The 22098-nt window shown below is 34.8% G+C and overlaps 1 protein-coding gene across 6 annotated transcripts in view; it reads right to left on the reverse strand.

The window, feature by feature from the left end:
• Positions 1-789: 789 nt before the first annotated feature.
• Positions 790-22098, reverse strand: part of PDS5B (PDS5 cohesin associated factor B) — a 110274-nt gene continuing 88965 nt past the window's right edge. The window contains exons 26-35 of one of the 6 annotated variants that reach the window (XM_006915820.3): positions 19986-20100; positions 18097-18229; positions 17632-17751; positions 16614-16676; positions 15877-16022; positions 13097-13202; positions 8025-8467; positions 7828-7938; positions 5186-5324; positions 790-3764 (exon numbers count right to left, since the gene is read on the reverse strand). In XM_006915820.3, coding sequence (XP_006915882.2) covers positions 3729-3764; positions 5186-5324; positions 7828-7938; positions 8025-8467; positions 13097-13202; positions 15877-16022; positions 16614-16676; positions 17632-17751; positions 18097-18229; positions 19986-20100 — 1412 coding nt within the window. In that variant the 3' untranslated portion in view covers positions 790-3728. Of the gene's footprint in view, positions 3765-5185; positions 5325-7823; positions 7939-8024; positions 8468-13096; positions 13203-15876; positions 16023-16613; positions 16677-17631; positions 17752-18096; positions 18230-19985; positions 20101-22098 lie in introns of those variants that run through there. The other 5 variants (XM_025049502.1, XM_025049501.1, XM_025049500.1 and 2 more) reach the window with 5 other exon arrangements.

Raw genomic sequence — 22098 nt, forward strand, 5'->3', positions numbered from 1 at the left:
ACACTAATTAAAAAACAAAGATTCTAAGATCGGATAAAAGAACAAGTATAAGACGTTTACACAACATATACTTTAAACACAAGAACAAACATTTGTTGAAAATAAAAGGACAGAAAAGGTTTTGCCATGCAAACGACAGCTAAAACCAAACCAGTATGGCTTTGTTATTACCAAAGTAGGTATGAAATATTCATACAGATATTGACATTTTAAAATTATCAGGGTCACTGCACCATAAAGACACAACAATCTTAAACTGTATGTACTGAATAACATAGCTTCAAAGTACAAATATAGCTTCTCCTCCAATCATTTCTATTCTCTATCACTTTTCACGACCTGACGTCATATATTTGTTGTTTCTTCATTCTCCCCGCTCCTGTGGAGAGTACAAGCTCTACAAAGGCAGGGACATATCCTGCCTTGATGACACCTTATCCTCCATAACCAGCTTGGCACATAGTAGGCACTCGATAAATTTTTGCTGAGTAAATTAATAAAACTGCCACTAGCGACTTATTCTCTTAGTGCTTACTTTTAAAGTTTATATTATAAATTTATTTTCTTCAGTTACGCAATCCTTGAAACAGTACTTAATAAATCTCTGTCAGCCAAGATTTAGTATGAGAAGTTTAAACAGAAAGTTTGAAAAATGTTCCTGGGAAGTACATTTTCTCTTCAGGAAACAAAGGCTTCAAAATTAAAAATCTTGAAAATGTGCCTTTCTCCATTTAGTAAACACATGTGAAAATACATATTGATTCACATAAATAAAATAATACAATTATATATTAGCTTTCGTGTTTATTCAACTTCACAGAAAATCCAAAAATGTGTCTGAAAGTTGGTTATTTATCTAAATACCAATTGTTCATCATGGTGACATAATACTACATGGCAGGGGAGATATGCCTACGTTAAACAAATCCTTAAGTTCCTGACATTCTGGAAGTGGGCCAAAAGGAAATCTGAAAAATCAAACTTACAGGTTGTCGGCAGATACAGAAAGTAACGTAACCTTTAATCCCGGAACCCATTCCACTGCCGCGTTTGGCATTTACATATACAGTGGACATCACTGAAAGAGCTTCCTGTTGCACTGCAGCAAGAATTTCATTGTGACGCAGAGTGAATGGATTTGCCACAGCATGCAGCAAGGTAACCTCACTGAAGAATCATGAGATTTTCATACTGGAACTTGCTACAGTGAGTTAAATATTTTCTTAATTTTATACAGTACATAGTTTCAAAATGAACACTGTCACTGAAGAGTTTGCTAACCACTGTTAGCGATTAATGTTTTATACATACTTAATTTTACTTTATAGTATGTGGCTCTCCAAATGTTAGTACGTGAAATGTTAAGTTTAAACATAATAAAACTCAGGACATCAAAACGTTGATCATTATTGCACCTATTTTTCTACAGAAAAATGGAAAATTTACATCATAATCCTCCCAAAAAGTGAACAGACATGTTAGAAAATCAGACTCATTGGCATTGAACAAAATCGACGATGAACATTTGTGAACTGATGTACAGAATTAAATGTGCAATGAAATTTGCTTAACTATGATCATGCAAATAAAAATCCCCCCCCAGTCATTTTTTCATCATGTTTTATAAAATGGTCTTAGAGATATACTGCCATAAACATTTCTGGTGCAACTTAGTCAACGACAAAAATACAAAGCTATCCCTTATTCTTTATTTTATAGACTTAAAACCATGCCTTTGTACTGCTGAAATAGAAAGAGCGTGGTTGGGAGAACTGAGCTAATGAAACATTTAACAACCAATACATCTTGGTCCAACATTAGCTGCCTCGATATACAGCAGCCTCCCATAATCACTGGTGTTAGTACTGTTGTAAATGAAGAACAGTTAAATATTGAAAGATTAAGACACAATTCAAAACATTTTTTAAAAAATAAAAGGCAGTTTCATAAACATGAAGAAATCTCTAAAGAAAAATAATCACAGCAACTGTGATACACGCTGGAAAATAGTAAAATGTCATTTTCCAAAATAGTAGTTTCTTTATTATATCCCCCATCTATTATAACCAATCTTGGAAATATACCTTAAACATAATGGTGTAGTATATGAAAATGCTCCATTATTCAACGTGATAAATTTAATAAGTTAGAATATGATTTTCTTTTCTGATGTTAACCATGAAAAAAGAAAAGAACAGCACCTGAAATACTAAAATGGATTTAGCTAAGCATTAATAAGTAGTAATGTATATGTTTTGGTTCAAAATACAGTTTATAAAACTGTAAAAGTATACTGCTTTAATTTGTTTCTATAATTCTGCAGATTACAACAAAGAAAGAAAAAAAGCTCTGCTCTCAATCCAAATAGATTTCCACTGCTCCCAATCAGGACAAAGTGGAATTTCACTTAAAGTTTGTAAGACTGTGATACCTACAGTAGCTCATATAGTCGAATATATCACTCCCACCCTGTCCCTACCTGCCTCCCCCCGCCCCCGAAAAAACACAATTTTTTTGGCTCCAAAATAAAGTACAATAAACTCTTGATGAAAAACTATGTTATGGGGCGATCTATCATATACTATGACTAAATATGAATTTACAGAAAAGAGCACATCCCATTTTCAGCACTTTTTTTCATAAACATGCAACTCACTATAAAATACAAAACACTTGCTTTCAAGAACAGCTTTATAAAGACACACTGCATCAATAAAATTTTTTTCTTTCTGATTACCTTTACATTGTTATGGAGAACTGGAACTTTTCTAATGTGTATATATCAGATTTTATATTATAATGTAATAATTTGCATTTTCTGAACATAATGTTCAAGAAGAAATATCTATACACAATAACATTCTAGACTATTAAAAACTAATTCAAATTACAGAATTTTATTGATACAGTAGATTAATAAAAACTGAAAAGGGATGATAAAATGGGATAAAGAATTCAGTACATTATTTTATAACACATTCTTTAAAATTAAAATATTTTAAATCTCTCTCTTCTTAAAATTTTCTTTGCCATGAAAGGCCAGAAAATTCTGGGACCAATACTGAGGTGTAAAATAATCAAACAACTTCACAATTTGCGTGGTGTCCTCACATCGGAGGCATGGTTCAGGTGTAATGACAGACAATTTAGCACCTCCGAAGGGTATGGGTGCCCAGGAGTAAACACGGAGTTAAGATACACAAGGAGAGGGACCATGTAACTCTCCAACAAATAGTGACATCAAGAAAATGACAACACCATTTGTTGAAAATGTTTTTTTTTCACAGTAAAATTGCAGAGTATACAAATACAAACACTGACAGATGACTGCTTAAGATCTATTCTAACAAACTCTTTTCAAATCAATAGATCCAATAAACAGTTGGGTACTGTCAGTTTAAAGCCACAGATAAAAGCTATACAAGCACTTTAGAAGTCAGAAACATTAAAAAAAAAAAAGAAGAAAAAATATATTTACAGGTTTCTTCTTTCGTTTATGTCTACACAGCCATCGCACGTGACACTTTCACAAGACTCCGCGGTCGATGTTACCACCATGTGCATGGCTGACGCACATGACCACCCTATGCGAGGTCGCCAGAGTAAGGTCCAACTGAACACTCTTCAGCAGTCCCACCTTGTGCATCAAAGGCTTAACTCAGCCTCGAGCTTGACAAAAAAATGAGTTTTTCGAAGTGTTCACATCGAAAGTTATTAATCACATGCTCTCATCGTCTTTCTCTCTTCGAACTTCGCCGCCGTACCTTAAAAGAAGTCACCAGATGCTTCATTAAAATGGGTACATTTATTAGACACAGCAGTAATTTTTTTTTTTTTTAACCAATCACTATTCGTATTTGTTCTTGATTTTCTTTGCTTTTCTTTCCTTGAAATCTCTTATTTTAACTTGCTGCCTTGGCATCACTTATTTTAGGCCTATATTAATACTTAGATGTCCATAAATAGCCTTTCCTGAGTAGCAGGAGAAAACTATTTTACTTTTCTATTTAGTAATTTTGTAAAGAAATGAACAGAAGAAGTCCATGTCGACACCAAGAAAAACAACTGCAAATATCACCTTTTTGCTTATGTTTCTGTGGTAAAAGAAAACATTTGAAACTTATGAATTTAGGCTTACAGATGTTTTCCTAATTTATAGTTAATGAGTTTGGATCCTAACAACTATCGAATACATTTAAATCAGCAGAATTTCAGACATATTACCATTTACTGACAAGTGCTAATGAAAACATCAAACCTTAGGGCCAAAAAGATCAGTATTAACAAGAGGAATATAAACAAGTGGATTTTAATTTAATTAGGTTATAGTATAGTTTTTCTTTGATGAAGACATCAACTGTGGACCCTTTAGCCTTATTTTTATATCTCACCAAAACCCTTAAAGAAACAATCCCAGCTAGTTGGAGACCACATTCTGGTGTATTTTTCTGCGGTCTTAACTCATTCACATAAATGAATCCCGGTGCAGACAGAAGTGCTGGTTATACCAAACAGGACAGAGAAGCAGGGATCAGCTCTGGGACTTGATCACAGAAAACAGGTTTCTCAAATAGGATGGCTGGCTGAGCTGATGCAAAGATTTACCATTACTATTATCAAGAGAACAGCTCCTACTTAAATGTTTATTTAATTATATTTCCTCGCAAGCTATTCATTACTTAAAAAGGAAAAAAAAGCATCTCAAGAAAAATAAAAAAGCATCTCACTTTTTGAGGAAAAAGTGTTTATTGCCAATTTTCTGAATTCCAAAGGCTGATTTTAGTTAAAGGCGCGATTTTATTCTATATGACTAACTACTAGTTCTCAATTGTGAAACTCAAACAAAAGGTTATAAAACACAAACGACGGTGTGTTTAACAGATGCCAGAGCCCAAAATCAAGGTGCGAGTGTCAGCGTCAGACTGCCTGCCACCTGTCCTCCTCGACACTCAGTTTTACACCTGACGTTTACACCTTCACTAGGCTACCTCTATCTTTCCATAAAAGATGTTTTCTCCATTACCCGAGCTGGCAGGTGAAACGACGCTACGAAGTGAAGAAGAAGAAGACACAAACACTCAGAACTGTTAAGTAACAGCGAGTGCTGAATGGCTGCGGCCAAATATTTACGAGCTCTGTCTCTACACCCCGCTCTATCACAAGCGGCCTTTTAATAAACACGTACGTTCACCGTAGAGACTTCCTCCTCTTCCACTTCTTCCTGTGGAATATCGTCGTGCACAGGGGAGCCGCCCTGAAACACGTCCACCTCCTCACTCGAGTCGTTTTCTTTAGTCGCTGCTGGCTTGGAGCGTCCTCCACGGCTAGAGGGAAACACATGTGAAACGACATGAACATTCTGAGCTGTAAGCAGTGGACTACACCTCATCAGAGGAAACGCTTTAAATGTTTCCTGAATTCTCATTATCATTTTATCCTGAATCGCCTTATAAGAAATGTTTTTCTTATATTCTGAACCTTAAACCGGGGTTTAATCCTAGAATCTCACTTACAAAGATGTACCAAGTAACAAAAGTGGTGTGACTGAGACTAGTACCATAAAGGATTTCAAAATGTAACTCAAACTCTGCTCATTTATCCTTCTCAATTAGTGAAAGGCATCTAATACCTACTGAAGTGCTCAAAGGAGAAAATGTGGAGTCTTCCTTAACAGTACATCGCTCTTTATCTGGCCTTACAGATTCTATTTATCAAGAAACCTCACATCCATCACTGTGCTCCACCTCCATCGCTATGACATACTTCCAAACCATCCTCACCTCTTGCTTCTTCTCTCTACAAAGTAATCTTTTAAAATACAAAAACAGCTGTTGTCACTCCCTGTCAATAACGCCCTGCTGTATTGAGAGTCATTTTGTAACTCTTAACACAGCATCCAAGGCCCTGGCCTACATGTCCATTTGCCTGTCTTTCTCATCCCCGATCCCCCACTGCGATCCAGCTCTCTGAATTTGTAGAGCTAGTTTCCACTTCGGAACCTTCCAATACAGTTCCCTCCACTTGAAACGTTCTTCTCCAACCATGTATAAAAGTCCAACTCCCTCTTTTCTCGAGAAATCAACTCGTCACTTTGCCAAGAGAAAGCTCCCCCAATTCCTCAGCCCTGCCATGACATGCTCTTATAGTTGCCTAAATTTTTCCTTTAGGGCACATACCACTGTTTAGAATTCCATAATTATGTGTGATTAGTTTATGACTACACATCTACTTAGGTGCTAAGTCCCACGAGGACAGGAATCATGTCTGTTTTGTACCACTGTATTCCCTAGCACGCGCTCTGAAACAGAGGCGGCAATCGAAAATATGTGACAGATACTGCCACCATTTAATCAAATGTAACCCTGTTGACAAAAATTTATTAGATTGTTTAATCCATGCTCAAATCAAGAAATTTTTTTACTTGATTTAGTTTTTCAGAATTAACAGAAGAAAATACAGAAATTACATAGAAAATAATACAGTGGTTCTCAATTTCACTGAGGTCAGAACAAGAAAAACAGGCAAATACAACATGTTATTATATAAGCTCTAAAGAGCTTCCCAGTGAGGGTAAGAGAGACTGTTATGACAGAATACAGTCTCTTTCTCTCTCTTTTTTTTTTTTTTTAAATGATTGGTTTAGAACGTTCACATGGGGACTCGGGTAATTTTAGGAGATAACATGATAATGATTTAAGCCCTTAATTTTATGATGCTCAAATATAAACAAATTAAAGTTATGGGCCAGAAAGACATCTACCCCCTGTTATTTCCTTGTTATAAAATCAATCATGGCAATTTAACATTTCTTAAAATTTTGTTTTTCAAAACCAGTGATTTTTCCCTGGTTGCTTCCAAACGCATTTATGCAGCTGCCACAAAAATGGACTTACCATTACTTTTCAGCTGAGGGAAAAATTAAATGAAGAAGGCATGAAATACTGGCTAGACACCCAGACAACTTTTCCTCTTCCTGTATATTCCACAGGAATAGGAAAAACTTGTAGGATATCTAAGTACTTGGAACAAGGTGTGTTGGTAACTCTGAAAAGTCAAGCCTCTGACATAATTATGTAATGGTATCACTCTCAGAAAAACTGCAGAATTTCTGACTAACAGAAGACACTCTATTTCCACTTAAGTAGAGAAAAAGTACCAAATTTACAAATGACAGCATTGATACTCCTGTCACTTCAATAATTTTGGATACAGATTTCTTATTGTAACTCTCATATAAACATGTGATTGTGTGACCATCCAGAACTACCTGTATGTGGATACAGATGTGCTAATTTCATTAGAAAACAAATGAAATCAAGACATCGAAAACTTAAGATGTGCTAATTTCATTAGAAAACAAATGAAATCAAGACATCGAAAACAATTTCTATGGATGTAATTTAAGAAAAATGATTCATTTTACTTTCCTACATAGTTCAAAGAATAAACGCGAAAAGTATAAAAGCTATTTTTTTTAAAAGTTGTTTAGGAGAGATATGAAGAAAAACTGCAGTATGGAATGACAAGGCAGCCTGATCGATACGCTGTGATTATTTACAAATATCTTATCATCTTAGGTACCATAAAGTCTGATTTGGAAATGAACTATTTGGTACTCATCAAATAAAGATTTGCCTAAAACCTGTATAAATGTTACCAGAGGATTATCAATCACCTAGGTAAGTTAATAAAAAACTTTACCTTACCTAGTGTAATGGGGGCTAAACATATGAGATTTAAATGCAGCCTTTTATATATTTAAAAATTTATAAACTTCTGCAAAATAATTTGAAATTGGTTTGAAATTTAATATTATTTACAACTTACACATTTTTTTTTGGTTGTGATGGTGATGGCGTTTTTGATGGTCTTCCTCGTCCTTTCTGTGGGATGGACTGTGTGGGATCAACTGCACTAGTCTCAGGAGATTCTGCTCTGCTTTGGGGAAGACCCAAATGTGGACAGCGTCAAATTATGACTCGCAACAGAGTGACAAATACATGCGCTTAGTCACACGTGCTCACCTCTGCTGTGCTCTCCGGGACGGCCGGTGCTGTCTGCTCTGAGACTTCTGCTCTGGGTTTCCGCCTTGTCTCTCTTCTTCTTCCTCTTCCTCTGCTACTGAAGGTGCGGATTTTTTTTTGCTTCCTTTTTTAGAAGTTTTTACTGTGGGCTCTTCTTTTGGTGTCCCTCCACCACCGAGAGGTTTCGGTGGTCGGCCTCTTTTACCCTTTTTTGGTGGACTGTTCTGTTCATCCTCATTTTCTAATAAATCTTCTTTGAGCCTCTTTTCCTCGGGCCACTGCTGCTCATCTGACTCTGAGGCCGTGTGGCCTCTCTTCCGTCCTCGCTGACTGCCTTTCGGTTTCTGCTCCTGTACCAGCTTAGTCAGGTCGTCCATACCTAATTTCTCTTCGGAATCTGTGGCAGGTGCTTTTTTCCGGCTTCTAGGTTTGTCCAATTCAGACTAGGGATAAAAACCACAATTTCAAGTATAAAATAGTCAATATGTACATTTTGAAGAAACAAACAAAAAATCTGTGACCCACCTCTGTCATAAAAATGCACCTAAATGAAGTTAGCGTTTTTAAATACGTCAGAACAATAACTACTTACTTGCTTTTATTAAGTTTTTAGTTTAAAAAAATTATCTGGGGTAAGAAGGTAATTATTTATGCATACTTAAGCTAGAGAACCTCAAATGGAAGCCTCTCAAAATCAGTAGTTTATTAAGTCATAAACTTCAGTGAAGAGCTATTTCATAAAAAAAAATTCTAAATTCAATGCTTGAATAGTAGACAACTATACTAAATATAATGAATCTGTTTTGATACTCAGTTTAACTCTCATTTTACCACAGTATATAAGACATAAAATATCAACTATGTTATAATCATGCTTTACACATAAAAGAATTTTTTATTTTATGAATGAATGCTGCAAAATACAAAAGTTAAACACATTCATCATTTATTAAAAGTTTTGAATGCATTCTGAATCTAAGATACTGCTTCTTCTCAGGTACAGTTACTTAATGACAAAAATAATTTAAAAATCAGCGACTTTCAAATTTAAAATATAAATCCTAGTCTACATTCAGAGAATTTATGATTTACCAGCAGATGGAGATTGAGGAAATTTTTCAAAGAAACTAAGAACAGTATGTATGAACACATATGTTGCTGTACACACACACATACATACTTAAAACTCACAAATACCTAAGTGTATAGTAATAAGTTAACTTCTAAAAAGTTTGTACGAATTTACATTCTTAAATATCAGTGAAAACAAAAATTATCTGAGTGCCTGTAATTTTTATATGTTTGATTAGTCATTTGCATTTCCTGTCTGTGAACTGCCTAATTATGTCATTGGTAGTATGCCCTTTGTCCATTTATTTATTGGAGGCTTAGTGTTTTAATCTACATTCTTCTACGCTTTTATATACTTTTAAATTTTATTTCTATTTGTTATAGACTGAATTATGTCTCCACAAAATTCATAGGTTAAAACTACTCCCCCTAATATGATGGTATTTGGATGGGGCCTGTAAGAGGGACTTCAGTTGCAATGACATCATGAGGGCGGGGCCCTCATATGGGACTAGGGCTCTTTAGGAAGAGACACCAGAAAGATTTCTGTCTCTCCCTTTCCACACATGTGAGGACATGGCCATCTGATAACCAGAAACAGTTCTTACCAAGAACTGAATCAGTCGGCACTTTGATCTTAAATATCCCAACCTCCAGAAATGTGAGAAATTTCATTTGGTGGTTTAAGCCACCCAGCCTATGGTATTTTGTTATGGCAGCCTGAGCGGACTACAATATTATCTTGTTTAAGAACAAGATGTGAGATGAGGTTCTAAACTGTTTTTTCCCTACTCCCACCCCCAAAGAGACATTCAACTGTTTCAAAACTGCTGATTTGTAATGCTTCCTTCATTCTGTATTATGTTTTAAAAAATAATGTTTAAGGACTATTATCACAGCAGCACAATATTTTACTAATTATAACTAAGTATGGTTGTATCTGGTTGGGCTAAATTTATTAGTCCTCTTTTTTGTATTCATTTATTCTTCCACATGGACTTAAAAAAATCACACTGGAATTTTCTAATTATATAGTCACTTAGAAAAGACCTGTTATCTCTTAGATTCATCTTTTCCATGAAAGAACTTGGTGCGTCCTCTAAGTCTTCCATGTTTCTCAGTTTTGATATTCTCTCCACATAGGTCCCACTACTTCTTTTTAAGGTTATGTTTAGATATATCTATATCTGTATCTGTATCTGTATCTGTTTCTATCTATCTATCTATCTATCTATCTATCTATCTATCTATCTATCTATCTATCTATCTAATCAACCTACCTATCTACCTACCCACCTACAGCAAGCTAATAATGTATCTAAGTTTGTTGTTGCAGTGGTTATTACAAAGTCAATCCCTTTTCCCCCAGCTGTATACCTGATATAAAGTAAAACCAGAGTAAAGCTAGTTACTTGTACACATATATACAGAAATATGGCTACCATGCTAAATTCTTAGTTTTTCAACTGCTTCTCATTTTTCCAAGAGTACAAAAATAAAAACAAATCTGTCTCTTTTTTCTCATTGTCATACCTTTGACTATTTCATGTCTTCTTGAAATGGTCAAACATTCTATAACAATTTAAAAATTAGTAGTGATAGCAGGTTGCTTGTTTTGTTCCTGATTTTTAATAAGAATGCTTCAGGTATTTTATCTTTAAGAAGAATAACTGACTAAATCTTCACTAACTTAAACAGACAAAACTTTCAGCATGCTAGGATGTATCCTTCTGGTATTATGAGTTCATATTTGAATATTTATCTCTTCTTTAGCATGATCTGAGAATATCTTGTTAGTATTTTTCTTATTAGGTACACTGATATGCCATAATGTATTAAAAGATTTTTTAACATTAAATTATACTTCCATTCCAGGAAAAAAAAAGACCTATAAATCACTGGTTTTAATTTACTAGTATTTAAAGTTTTGCACATAAATTAAAAAGTAACTGTTATTACTCAGAGATGGGAGGTAAGAGAAACATTAAGTTAAAACTAAATTTAAAGTGTCATCTCCGATTTTAAATGCTATAGTTCATTTTGATGTCCACAGATCTGGAAGCTTGGCTGATTTCCTTCATGTTCTGGAAGAGGTGGTTGGTAAACACGAAACCAATGCCTGCTTTCTTGAAAATGCTACTAAATAATCTACTTTCCTAAAGCACTACATTCTCTAATTTTTCATTTTGCGCTGCATTGTTTTAAGAAGAGAGGGAGTATAAAACTGGGGTTAAGAGCAGGAAATGGAGAAAATATGGTACCTATAAAACTAAAATTTAAATATAAATGTGTATGGAGAATAACTGCTTTGCAGTGAAATTTCAGTGTGAAGCTGGCAGTAGGCAAAGGTATGGTACCCTTTCGTTATAATAGATGGTATTTTTTCACTATAATTATTGGTCTTTAAACTTCTGCCTTATCATGTTCACCTCTTTGAGGATATTTTGGGGGAAACTAGATTAATAAGGTTCTACTAGTACTTCTGAAAATAAATGCAATGTTACACAAAGGACAGCCAATTACACAAATAATTCTCAAAGGCTCAGAAATTCAAAACTATTCTATGAAAAACAGAAACTGTGTTCTGCATTGCTCTGTAAGGTAAAACTAGATATGGACTTTATAGGATAACAAAATATTAAGAATTAACCAAAACCGCGTTTTCCAAATGTGGGCATGTGGGTGTGGGGCCTAGGTGATGTTTCCAACAGCGAGAGACATGACAAACTCTCCACTTAAGGCATTTGCAAGTACGTGGTGATTGACTCTCATCAATGGTAATGAAGCCATTTTTGAGAAGTAGGACTAGAAGACATAAAATACCTTTTCCAATTCAAGGATTCTCTTCTCTAAATCCAGATAACAGGATTCCTTTCTGGCTAAGCGATCAATTTTTAATTCTGCTTGAGTGAGATTTTTAAACAGCCAATAAAAATGAGAATTTATAGTACAGATAGTAAGGGTTTAGTAAGAATTTTAGAATTACAATTTTTAAGTAGAAAGAGAAACAATCTGGTAAAATAAATTACTGGAGACACTTGAAAACACCTGACAACAAAATCCTTGGGCTGTGTAATGCTGGGCCCGTGGAAGACAAGACACTGATACTTCAGAGAAAGCGAAAAGCGAAAGAGCATCATTACTTCATTAATAACCTCCCATCTCTATTAACTGGGTAGATTTAAACACATTATTATGGTAATCACTAATAAAAAAAAGATTAATCTTTTTAACAATAAAACAGCAGTAACAACAATTCATTTGGGCTAAACTGTTTATTCTGATAAACCTTACCAGCGAAGTATCCACATTTTACAGATAAAGAAACTGATCGGAGAGCCAAATCAAGAAATATTCAGAGCTAATCTAGAAGTCAAAGTGTGCCCAATTATTAAGGCCGTCAAGCTGTGCTGGAGTACATAACTGTCTTTTGCATCTGCACCAAAACTACTAAATATGTCTTCAAATGACATTTACAAGTTGTGCCTATCATACAAGCTATTGCTGCTATTAAGATTTAAAAAAGAAACAAGGACTTCATGAAAACTGTAGCCATTTCGTACCTTTACTAGAAGCTTATTTAATAATTATGGGCTCAAGAAATCAACTAAAATGAGGAAGCTTTTAAGGATCCCTCATTCTATTTCCTTTCTCTAAGGCTGACTTTAAACTTATTATGTAAAACAAAAACAAAAACAAAAACGAAACCCATGACCCAGAAAAAAAGCAGTTCTGAGTATGGAACTGGCATGTTTCATTCCAAAGACCTGAAGAATAAAGATTACTTATTAGAATGACCAAACAAAAAATAACCACAAGAAATTCAATATGCTTAAATTACTTGGTAGAGGATAATTATAAACTCAAATGTGATTAAAACCATTAAAAGAAAATCATATGTTAAATTCGAGAGTAATGTTAACTGGTTTAATTGTAAAAATTATTATTTATATGGTAAAATAATAATTATTATAATTATAAAACCAAACCAAATAGCTCACCCTTACAAGATCAGAGTCGTCTCTCTTGTCACTTTTTTTCCCTGGCAAAGGTGAAGACATCGTGTAATCTTCATTTTCACTGTGATCCATTTCAGAACTATCAAGCCTTTTAATATAGACATTAGCAGTTATTATAATCATAGAATCTTAAAAGCTTTTTCTGTTCCCTAGTGTAGCTTTATCAAAAAAAGTTCATTCTATTTGAAAAGTATTGGTTTTATTCTACCATATTTAGCACCAAATCAAGCAATGAAGCATATTTAATAACCACAAGTTTAGTTTTTTCCCTAAGTCTTTTTAAAACGAAATTCTGTCTTGTAGTGGGAACATAAAGCAAAGTAAAACTTTTTTCTTGCTGGGAAGTTGGACTGTTCTACGTCACAGTGTGCCCTATTCCCTCCCTCCCTTTCACCTACCCCCATTCGACTGTTTCTTCTTACACTTAACATTCTTTAACACATTAAGTTACTGTTTATTATGTACTGACTACCTTGGCCTGCTAGAAAGTAAGCACCGATCTTTTGTCAATATCACTTACCGATACGCACTAAAGCATTTGGATCAGTGCCTGGTATGGGGTAGGCACCCAACAAATACCTGCTAAGTGAATAAACAGCACATGCGCTCATGCACTGGTATAAAGGCTCCGTCTTCTGTCCAGGGTTATCTCATTCTTTGTTTGGTTTTAAAAACCATTTGCACATTACTGAACCCTGACTTTCGGTCTCTGGCTGAGAGGCTATCCTGAGCTCTAGCCTCACATACCCAGTTGCCCACTCACCTGAATTCTAATAGGCATCTCAACTTTAACACAGGCAGAAGTTATGCAGACACTCCTCTTTCCCCTCCTCCTCCACACACACGCACACACATTCAGTCTGTTCCTCCTCAAGGATTCTAGAGCTCAGTACATGGCACTGCCATCTGTAGAAGTATTCAGGCCAAAAAACCCAGAACACATCCTTAAATTCCCCTTTTCCCTAACGGTTCACATCTAATCCATTAGCAAGACCATTTGGATCCACTAAGAAAATAAATCCCAAATTTCACTACTTAAGATTACTGTTAGCTGACTCCTACTGGTTTTTCTACCTCAATTCTAGCTCTTCTATGGTCCACAAAGAGTCAGGCAATCTTTTAAAAGAGCAAATTAGATCACTAGACTCCACAATATTTTCCAGTTGTACTTAAAAATCAAATCCAAATTCTTTACATTACTCATCAAGTCCAAACATAATCTGGCTGCCTCCCAACATCATCTCTGCCATTACTCTCTCATGCCAACTCTCCAGCGAAGCTGATCTCTCCAGGACACCTAGGAAGTTTCACCAAGCAGGGAAACTAGGAGTCATTTGTTTTGAAAAACAATGGGAGATGAAGACAGGGTAAAAACATTAATTGTCTTGAAAGCGAACAAGGGAAACCTATTAAGATTTCTGGGCAATGAAATAACCTGAAACCAGCAGCATTTAAAAAAGATTATCTAGCAGTGATATGATCTACATAGCCAGAGGAATAAGGATGAGCAACAGTCAAATACTACAATAATTAAAGAAAGGAAATAAATGAAATGAGAGCAGAAAAGAGAAGTATAAAACACTGTAAAGAAAAATAATTGGCAGACGTTAGCATGAGAGAAGAGTCAAAGATAATTATGAAGCTCTTAGCCTATGTGACTGGGTGAATCATAACTAGAAATTCAAGGAAAAAAATCAATAATTCAGCAAGTGAGTTGGTGGAAATGTTTTGGTTACATCAAGTATGAGGATATCCACTAGAAAATGTCCAAATGATATGCGTGAAGGGTCACTTAGGTATCAGCCACAAATATACATTAATATGGGAATCTAGAAAAATGAGAGCCACAGATACAATTTTTGTTCTATTTCTATTGTTATACATATATATATGCGCACACACACACACACACACACATCATTTAACAATGTATTCATTACAAGGATATTGATAAGTTATTTTAGAATGTCTCCTCCCTTTGTTACTAACTGGTTATGAACAATGCAAAAGACAGCATACAGTCTTTCACAATAACTTAGCAAAACCAATAAACAGTGGCAGTTTGGCCCTGTACAGGCTCTGCTACTGACAGATGATGTACTATCCACTATGCCCAAACCAGGGAAAATGTAAAATGTGGTTTCCTTTTTCCTTTCTTAAAAAGAAAAACAGTCTCCTATAGAGCATGATTTAGCTATTTTTAAACAATCGAAAAAGTATATACATGTACATGGTAAAAAGAAATTTAAACCATACCAAAGAGTATAAAATGATTTCCCTTCTACCCTGTATTACGCAAACACTATTAAGATACAGTGAATTTTTACAAAAACTTTCGATGCACATACAAGCAAATGTGAAGACAAATCTTTTTCAAAAACTCAAAAACACTATAACACTATTCTATTCTTTGCCTTTTCATTCACTAACATATTGTGGAAACTCTTCATTTTAGTTCCTACCTCACCATTTAATGACTGTGTGTGTTCTGTACAGTACAGTTTTCCAACTGCTGACAATCGGAAACTGGCCTATGTTCTCTAACATAGATCACTCCCACAAGCTAGAATATGAGAAAGGCTTAAGAGGCAATGCCTATCTAAATGAGCTAGCAAGTAATCACGAACTTGAACTAAAACATGTTCAATGGTATGCGATGATTTCCACTCCTCGACGTTAAATGTTTTGGGTTACATTATTTTAGATCTCACAGCCTTGTTGGAATCCTCGAATATAAAGTATGATGTTTGGTATGTACTTACCTCCCTTTTATTCTTCCTGGAGAGCTTGGGTTTGAGCTGCTACTTGCATTGCTTACAGTTTCCATTCGTGATGATTTTGTCTGAGATTGTTTGCCTGCTGATGAAAGCGGCTTATTAACAGCTCCTAGAACATTGGTTGTTTTAGGCTGAAATGAAAAATGTATTATCTCTTTCTATTTGATTAAAGCCAAAAGAAATTTACATGTAAAGAACCATAAATAACATCTGTCAAAGTATTAATACACAAATCATGAAAAATGTGCCTATCCTTAAGCAAAATAAGGTTTATAAACTGAATATCACTTGAACAGATACAAAAGAACTATAATAGACAGCATAATATTCAAGTTTCTTACCTGGAGGAAAAGGCTTACATAGAAAGTGAGAAAAAAATGAACTGTATAGTAAACAATGAAAACAGATAATTGGACTCTTGCTATGGAAGGGTCCATAAGATGCAATTTCACTTTAAGATTTTTATCTTGATATTATAGGATAAGACATTTAAGGATCAAAGTCTCCAGGACTTTATTATAAATAGCTGAAAAAAAAGGTCATACATCTGAACTTGCATCTAAAATATAACTACTTCTTACTAGTAAATAGAAGATACCTAAATTATATTTTCTAACTTAAGGTACACCAATTTTAAAAGAAATACAAAATAACATAATTATGCCAATAATCACAATAAAATAAACTACCATATAAGAATCAAAAAGGTTTTCAACACGTACTTTTCCAGGAGTGAAAAACGATTTCATTTCTGGAGGCAGATAATTTTTGGTGTTACTGAAGTTCTACAAGCGAGGAAAAAAGCTGTAGTCAGTGAATACTGAAACACTGTATATTTGTGAGGTGGTTCAAAAAGCCAACAAAACACAGAGCGGCTTTTCTTTTAAAGTACATAATAAAATACATATTTACTTAAACTCATCAGCTGAAACATAAATTTTCAGTCACTCATTTTAAATCCTATAAGCTTAAACTAACCTCGTACCATCTCCAAGATTAACAACACGTATGCGAGCTCTAGCATGCTAGATCTCTAAGGATGCATCAGAAACACGTGCTCCTGTAATACTCTCCAAAAGAGACCACATGTACTGTTACCTTACACCACAGTGAACACGTAAAAGCAACTGCTTGTAGCTACTGGGTGAATGAACTACAAGGCTGTTCCAAAACTCTATATGCTAATAAGACCCGAACTGATATTTAAAAAAGAAGGCTGTGTGGTTTCTACACTCAGTTACTCAACAAGCTCACTACATTAAGAAACTCTAAGAGATTCTGGAAAATACCTTTTACACCGCACACCTCCTTGAGTTTTATGACCGTGGGAGCACTCCTGTAGTGTTCCCAGGGTCTTGGGCCCATTCCAGTGTCAGTTGTCTGTATCCTCATCCCAGTTATAAATCTCATTCAAGGGCTTACACCTTCAGACTGTATCTCCATCAGGATTTCCTTCCCATTCTGGATAGATGGCCACAAGTCACAGATCGACACGCTTTGATTGCATTTTGGGCCTGTGCTCTCAGATGGCATAAAACTCTGAACACAAACTCTAGATCCTCCTAACCATTCTATGAACCATAACTGTGCCCTCCAGTTTGGCCCATTATTAAAACCCAAGGTGACCTTTCCATGACGTTGGTAGTGGGCCAGCTCTTGACACTCATCCTTCAGGATCTTCCCACAATAAATGCTGAGAAGACATTTTATTTCAACTTACACAAATTCTAAAGTAACTACCTTGTCAGGCTGGGTGAAAAAGCGAGCTGGTAGAACTGGGTCTTTGGGAGACTCCAAGCTGTACGTGGTGCTCTTTGACATGATGATGTTCATAGCAACGTCACACACAGTATACAGTTTCTGAAATGGTATTAAAAAGCAAGTACTTAAATGGCATCCTAGACTCTGCCAATTAGCAGTAATTCTAAAACATGTTTTATGTGCAGTTTTCTGTATAATAGTGTAAGTTAAAATGCTTACACTGCCTATTGGTTTCATTAGTTTACTAGTAACAGCATTACTATAAATACTATACTAGTAATTGTATATTATTAAGTCTAATTACTAACAGAAATACTACTAATTATTTACTACTAATAGAAGAGACTGTTTGATGTTGCCTACAAATACTACAGAAGTTCCATATCTTACACTTGAATGATTAAATCGACATGGAATCATAATTATTTACAAAGAATTACATACTTCATTCATTTTTGTGTCATCTGGTCCTTGGGCATCTTTTGTTTGCTTAATATTTTCAACCATCTTTCTGATAAATGCATGGCTGTTATTTTCATTTTTAGCCATTAATATTTCTAGAACAAACCAAAGACATCTAAAAAAAAAAACAAACAAACAAAAAAACAGGAAGGAGAAACAAGAAAGAAAAATTAGTTGTTAAATACAGATATAATAATTCTAAATATAAATATAATGAATTCTGGGAGCGGAAAAAATTTAAAAGAAACATCTCCAAGTCAACAGAAAAAAGATACATATCACAACACATCAGCAGTGTAGGTTTATGTTCATAAGAGCCCTTCTCAAAGTCTCACCAATTTTCCCAGGGAGGCAGGTTAAAAAGAAATAAACAGTGGAAAGAATGACATGATCTTAACCTCTAGCCGTGACAGGAGGGGAGGACTGCCTGAAGGAATAACCGGGCCATAAATAAAGTGAAGTCCCAAAAACTCAATGCTGACTCTGATTCCAACTGGAAGTCTTTGTGAAAACACAATTACCTTACTCAGAAGTTAAGAATCTTGATCAGTAAATTAGAGAGGAAAAAGTCACGGCTGATAACATACTGTCTTTGCTTAAAGAGGAAAAAATTAAAAGAAGGCTCAGTTTTAAAGTTAATTACAAAAAAAAAATTCTATTTAAGAAAAAAAACAAAAGTGCTTTGTCTCTGCATCACACAGACAGAAAGGGATAGTTATAGCACAGAGAAAAAAAAAGTAACGGGAAAAGGAAAGAAACGTAAAGCAAGGTATTGTGCCAGAAAGGAAAAAACCTTTAGTATCCCAGGTACAGGATAAATTCTGCTGTAGTGGCTCTCTCATAGTCTGGAGATTACTTGTGACTGTACTGGGCAATTTAGAGATATACCAAAAATGTTTAGTAAATTCCAGAGTATTTTATCCATTTCAAAAATCAATGGTCTCTGAGGAAGGGGGTGGCTAGACATTTTCATTAGTTATAATTACCCTAATATTAAACTCATTTGAGGAGAACTGCTTTTTTTAAAAAAAACAGAAACTGTGGAAAAAAGGAGGTAATAGCTTTTTCCCTTGCAAAGTTACTAGTAATTTGATTTTATTTTCTTGAGACATCTCAAATATTTAACTTTAAAATATTTCTATGAATTAAGAAATCAAGAATTATTTTCCTTTCATAAAAAGCTAAAAGCATAAGAAACTTATCCATTCAAAATCACAAGGTCATCTTTTATTGTAACAGAAAGTGGCCCATGGTCTCAAACTTATCTAAAGGACTATGCTGATCTTATAAAGACTTCACTAAATACTATTATATCCCCTCGGTGTACACCCAGGCATACACAGTCTTTTGGCCTCTTACAACAGTCATAAACTTTATTAAGAAAATCGCCAATGGAGTAGTAAGTGGGAGTGGTCCGTGGTTATCAATTTGGCCTGTTATTAAATGAGACCATTCTCCCTTCCTTATGGAGGAAGAGAGTTACTGCCAAGAAAATGTGCTTACTATGTGCACAAGGAGAGCATTACTTCACTCCACATGAAAATCTATTCACAGTTTCGGAAGAAAGTAGGAAAAGATAAGAACTGGAATGGAAAGTTTTAATGGATTGTTTCAATGGAAAAAAAAAAATGCCAGACTGGTAGAGAAATACGACAGTGTATAGTAATTATGCTAAACTAAGTTTTGGAAAGTTATGTAAGAAATAAAATATAAAGACATGGTATGAAAAAAGAGAAATAAGAGAATAAGGGAAAGAAATTTAAATTCCTAAGAAATGAAATAAATCTAATAAAATAATTACAATTGAGATTCCATTATCAGGAAAGGGATAAAGCTTTCAGAAAATATGAAAATGGGAGGGAAAGTCTTACTCTTTAACATCTTTAAGTTGTTCAATATCCTGTACTTTGACATAATCTGGGTCATGTGCCAAAAGATGAATTGTATATGGAACAACATACTCTGGTAGAAGAGACAACAGTTTTTCTGAAAAAGAAAAAAAAAAAAAAAGAAGAAACATAACAAAAACATCCGGGTTAGAAAATCAACTCTTACTCACTCCTTCTTTCTCTTTGATACTGTATCCCAATAGTACCACAATGTGGCTAGAAGAATAATATATTGATATATCCAGTGTTGAGGTACATCGTAAATTAAAGTTTATCCATCCATCATGTCCAATAGTGAAATGCATATTAAATGCACCAAATGCTGAGGTCACAAAGACAATTATTTCAGTTTTCAAGTGCATATGGAAAAAAGTGACCCAAACAAACTATATCTAAGACTAAGAGACCTAAGATCTATTTTTCTCGTTATTATGAGCAACCCTATGTTCAATATTCCCTTGTAAGCTGCTGAGCAAAATGAAAAACTAGTATATCTTTCAGAGTACGGCACAAAAGTAGAGAATAAAGGTTTTTGATACTATTTGTAGTATCAAAGTAAAATAAAACTGTTTGATACTATCTATAACAGAAGAACAGAAATAAAGGAACAAACTTAAATAAGTTTCTAGGACACTTTAAATAACAAAGAAACATTTTTTCAGTTTAATGAAAATATTTTTATACTTTGAGATCAGCATATTCCATTATAGGTCAGAATGGTAATCTTTACGTGCTTTATTAAAGGTTACATGAAAAGACCAAGATTCACATTCTGAACATTTCCTTTTATATTTTCTATTTTTGAAAAAAATTTTTTAAAGTAGATGTTCAACCTGTAGTGCAATAACACATGTGCCAATGAGGCACCAAGTTCTATCGCTTAATTCAAAGAGAATAGTCTGTGTGTGATATCATTCATTTCAAGGCACGTATAGAAGAAAAAAGTACCAAGGTTCAAAATTCAGTGAAATTCAAATTAAACTCTATTAAATATTGATTGAGTGCTTACAATTTTTCAGGCTTACTATTTTAAATATAACGATGAATAAGACTAGACAAAGCCCTCACTAGATAAAGCAAAAACAGAGACAGGAGCCATACGTCAATGTGGAAGGTGCCCTAAGATAATAGCTAACAACTAAGCGACTACTTCTTTGGACCATGCATTATGCCAGGTGCTTTTATATATGTAACTTTTTAATTCTCACACAATCATAAGAAATGAGTATACTTATACCAATTTTACAAATAAGGAAACTAAGGCTCAGATTGCTAAAACAACACAACCGGTAAATGGCAGAGGTGGGATCTGACTCCAGAGCACTCGTTTTCCCCAAGGCGAGGAAGGAAGAAAAAGACAGAGGGTCCCAGTGATGCAGTAACACCAAAACTGTATTTTAAAGGGTTCAAAAGGTGCAAGCAACATTCCTCGGTTTTGTCTGTCTGGAAGGGGGAGGCAATTTCCAGATAGAGCTGACAACAGAGAAAATAGATAGCTGCACAAATTTCAAATAACCCAGAGTATAAGGAGCATAAAATTGACAGTTGGGAGTGGTTAAAGAGGAACTTGGAACTCAGGCTGAAGGTAAACTATAACAGGCCATGTTAACAAGTTTCGACCTGATCCTGGGAGCAATGAAGAACCCACATGGATTCCAAGTGAGTTGGTAATATGATCCGATCTGTTTTGGAAAGATTCTGATAGCTGTGCGACAGGGCTGGGGGTCGTTCAGAGGCAGAGGGACAGGGGGTCGTTAGAAGTGAATACACCAGTCCCAGAGAAACAGAGCAGGGCAGGAGAGCTGAAGAGAAACGTTCATGGCATCCAGAGAAAGAATTAAGGATGTGGTGACCAACGAGAGGGAAAAAAACGGTATGAAGAATGCCTCTGATTTCTGACTTGGGTAACTGGACATATTTTAATGCCATTAAGCAAGCCGTAAAAGGCACAGAAACATATAACTAATAACGTGGGTGGCGTAAAGTAAGCAGATTAAAAACAGGCACAGAAACATCCGATATTAATGTCAGCTACAGGTGAGAACGATCAACAAAGATCAAAGTCCTGTACTTTTTTTTTAAACTAAAAGATGAC

Source organism: Pteropus alecto, unplaced genomic scaffold (assembly GCF_000325575.1).
Source record: "Pteropus alecto unplaced genomic scaffold, ASM32557v1 scaffold16, whole genome shotgun sequence".
NCBI classification, from domain to species: Eukaryota; Metazoa; Chordata; class Mammalia; order Chiroptera; family Pteropodidae; genus Pteropus; species Pteropus alecto.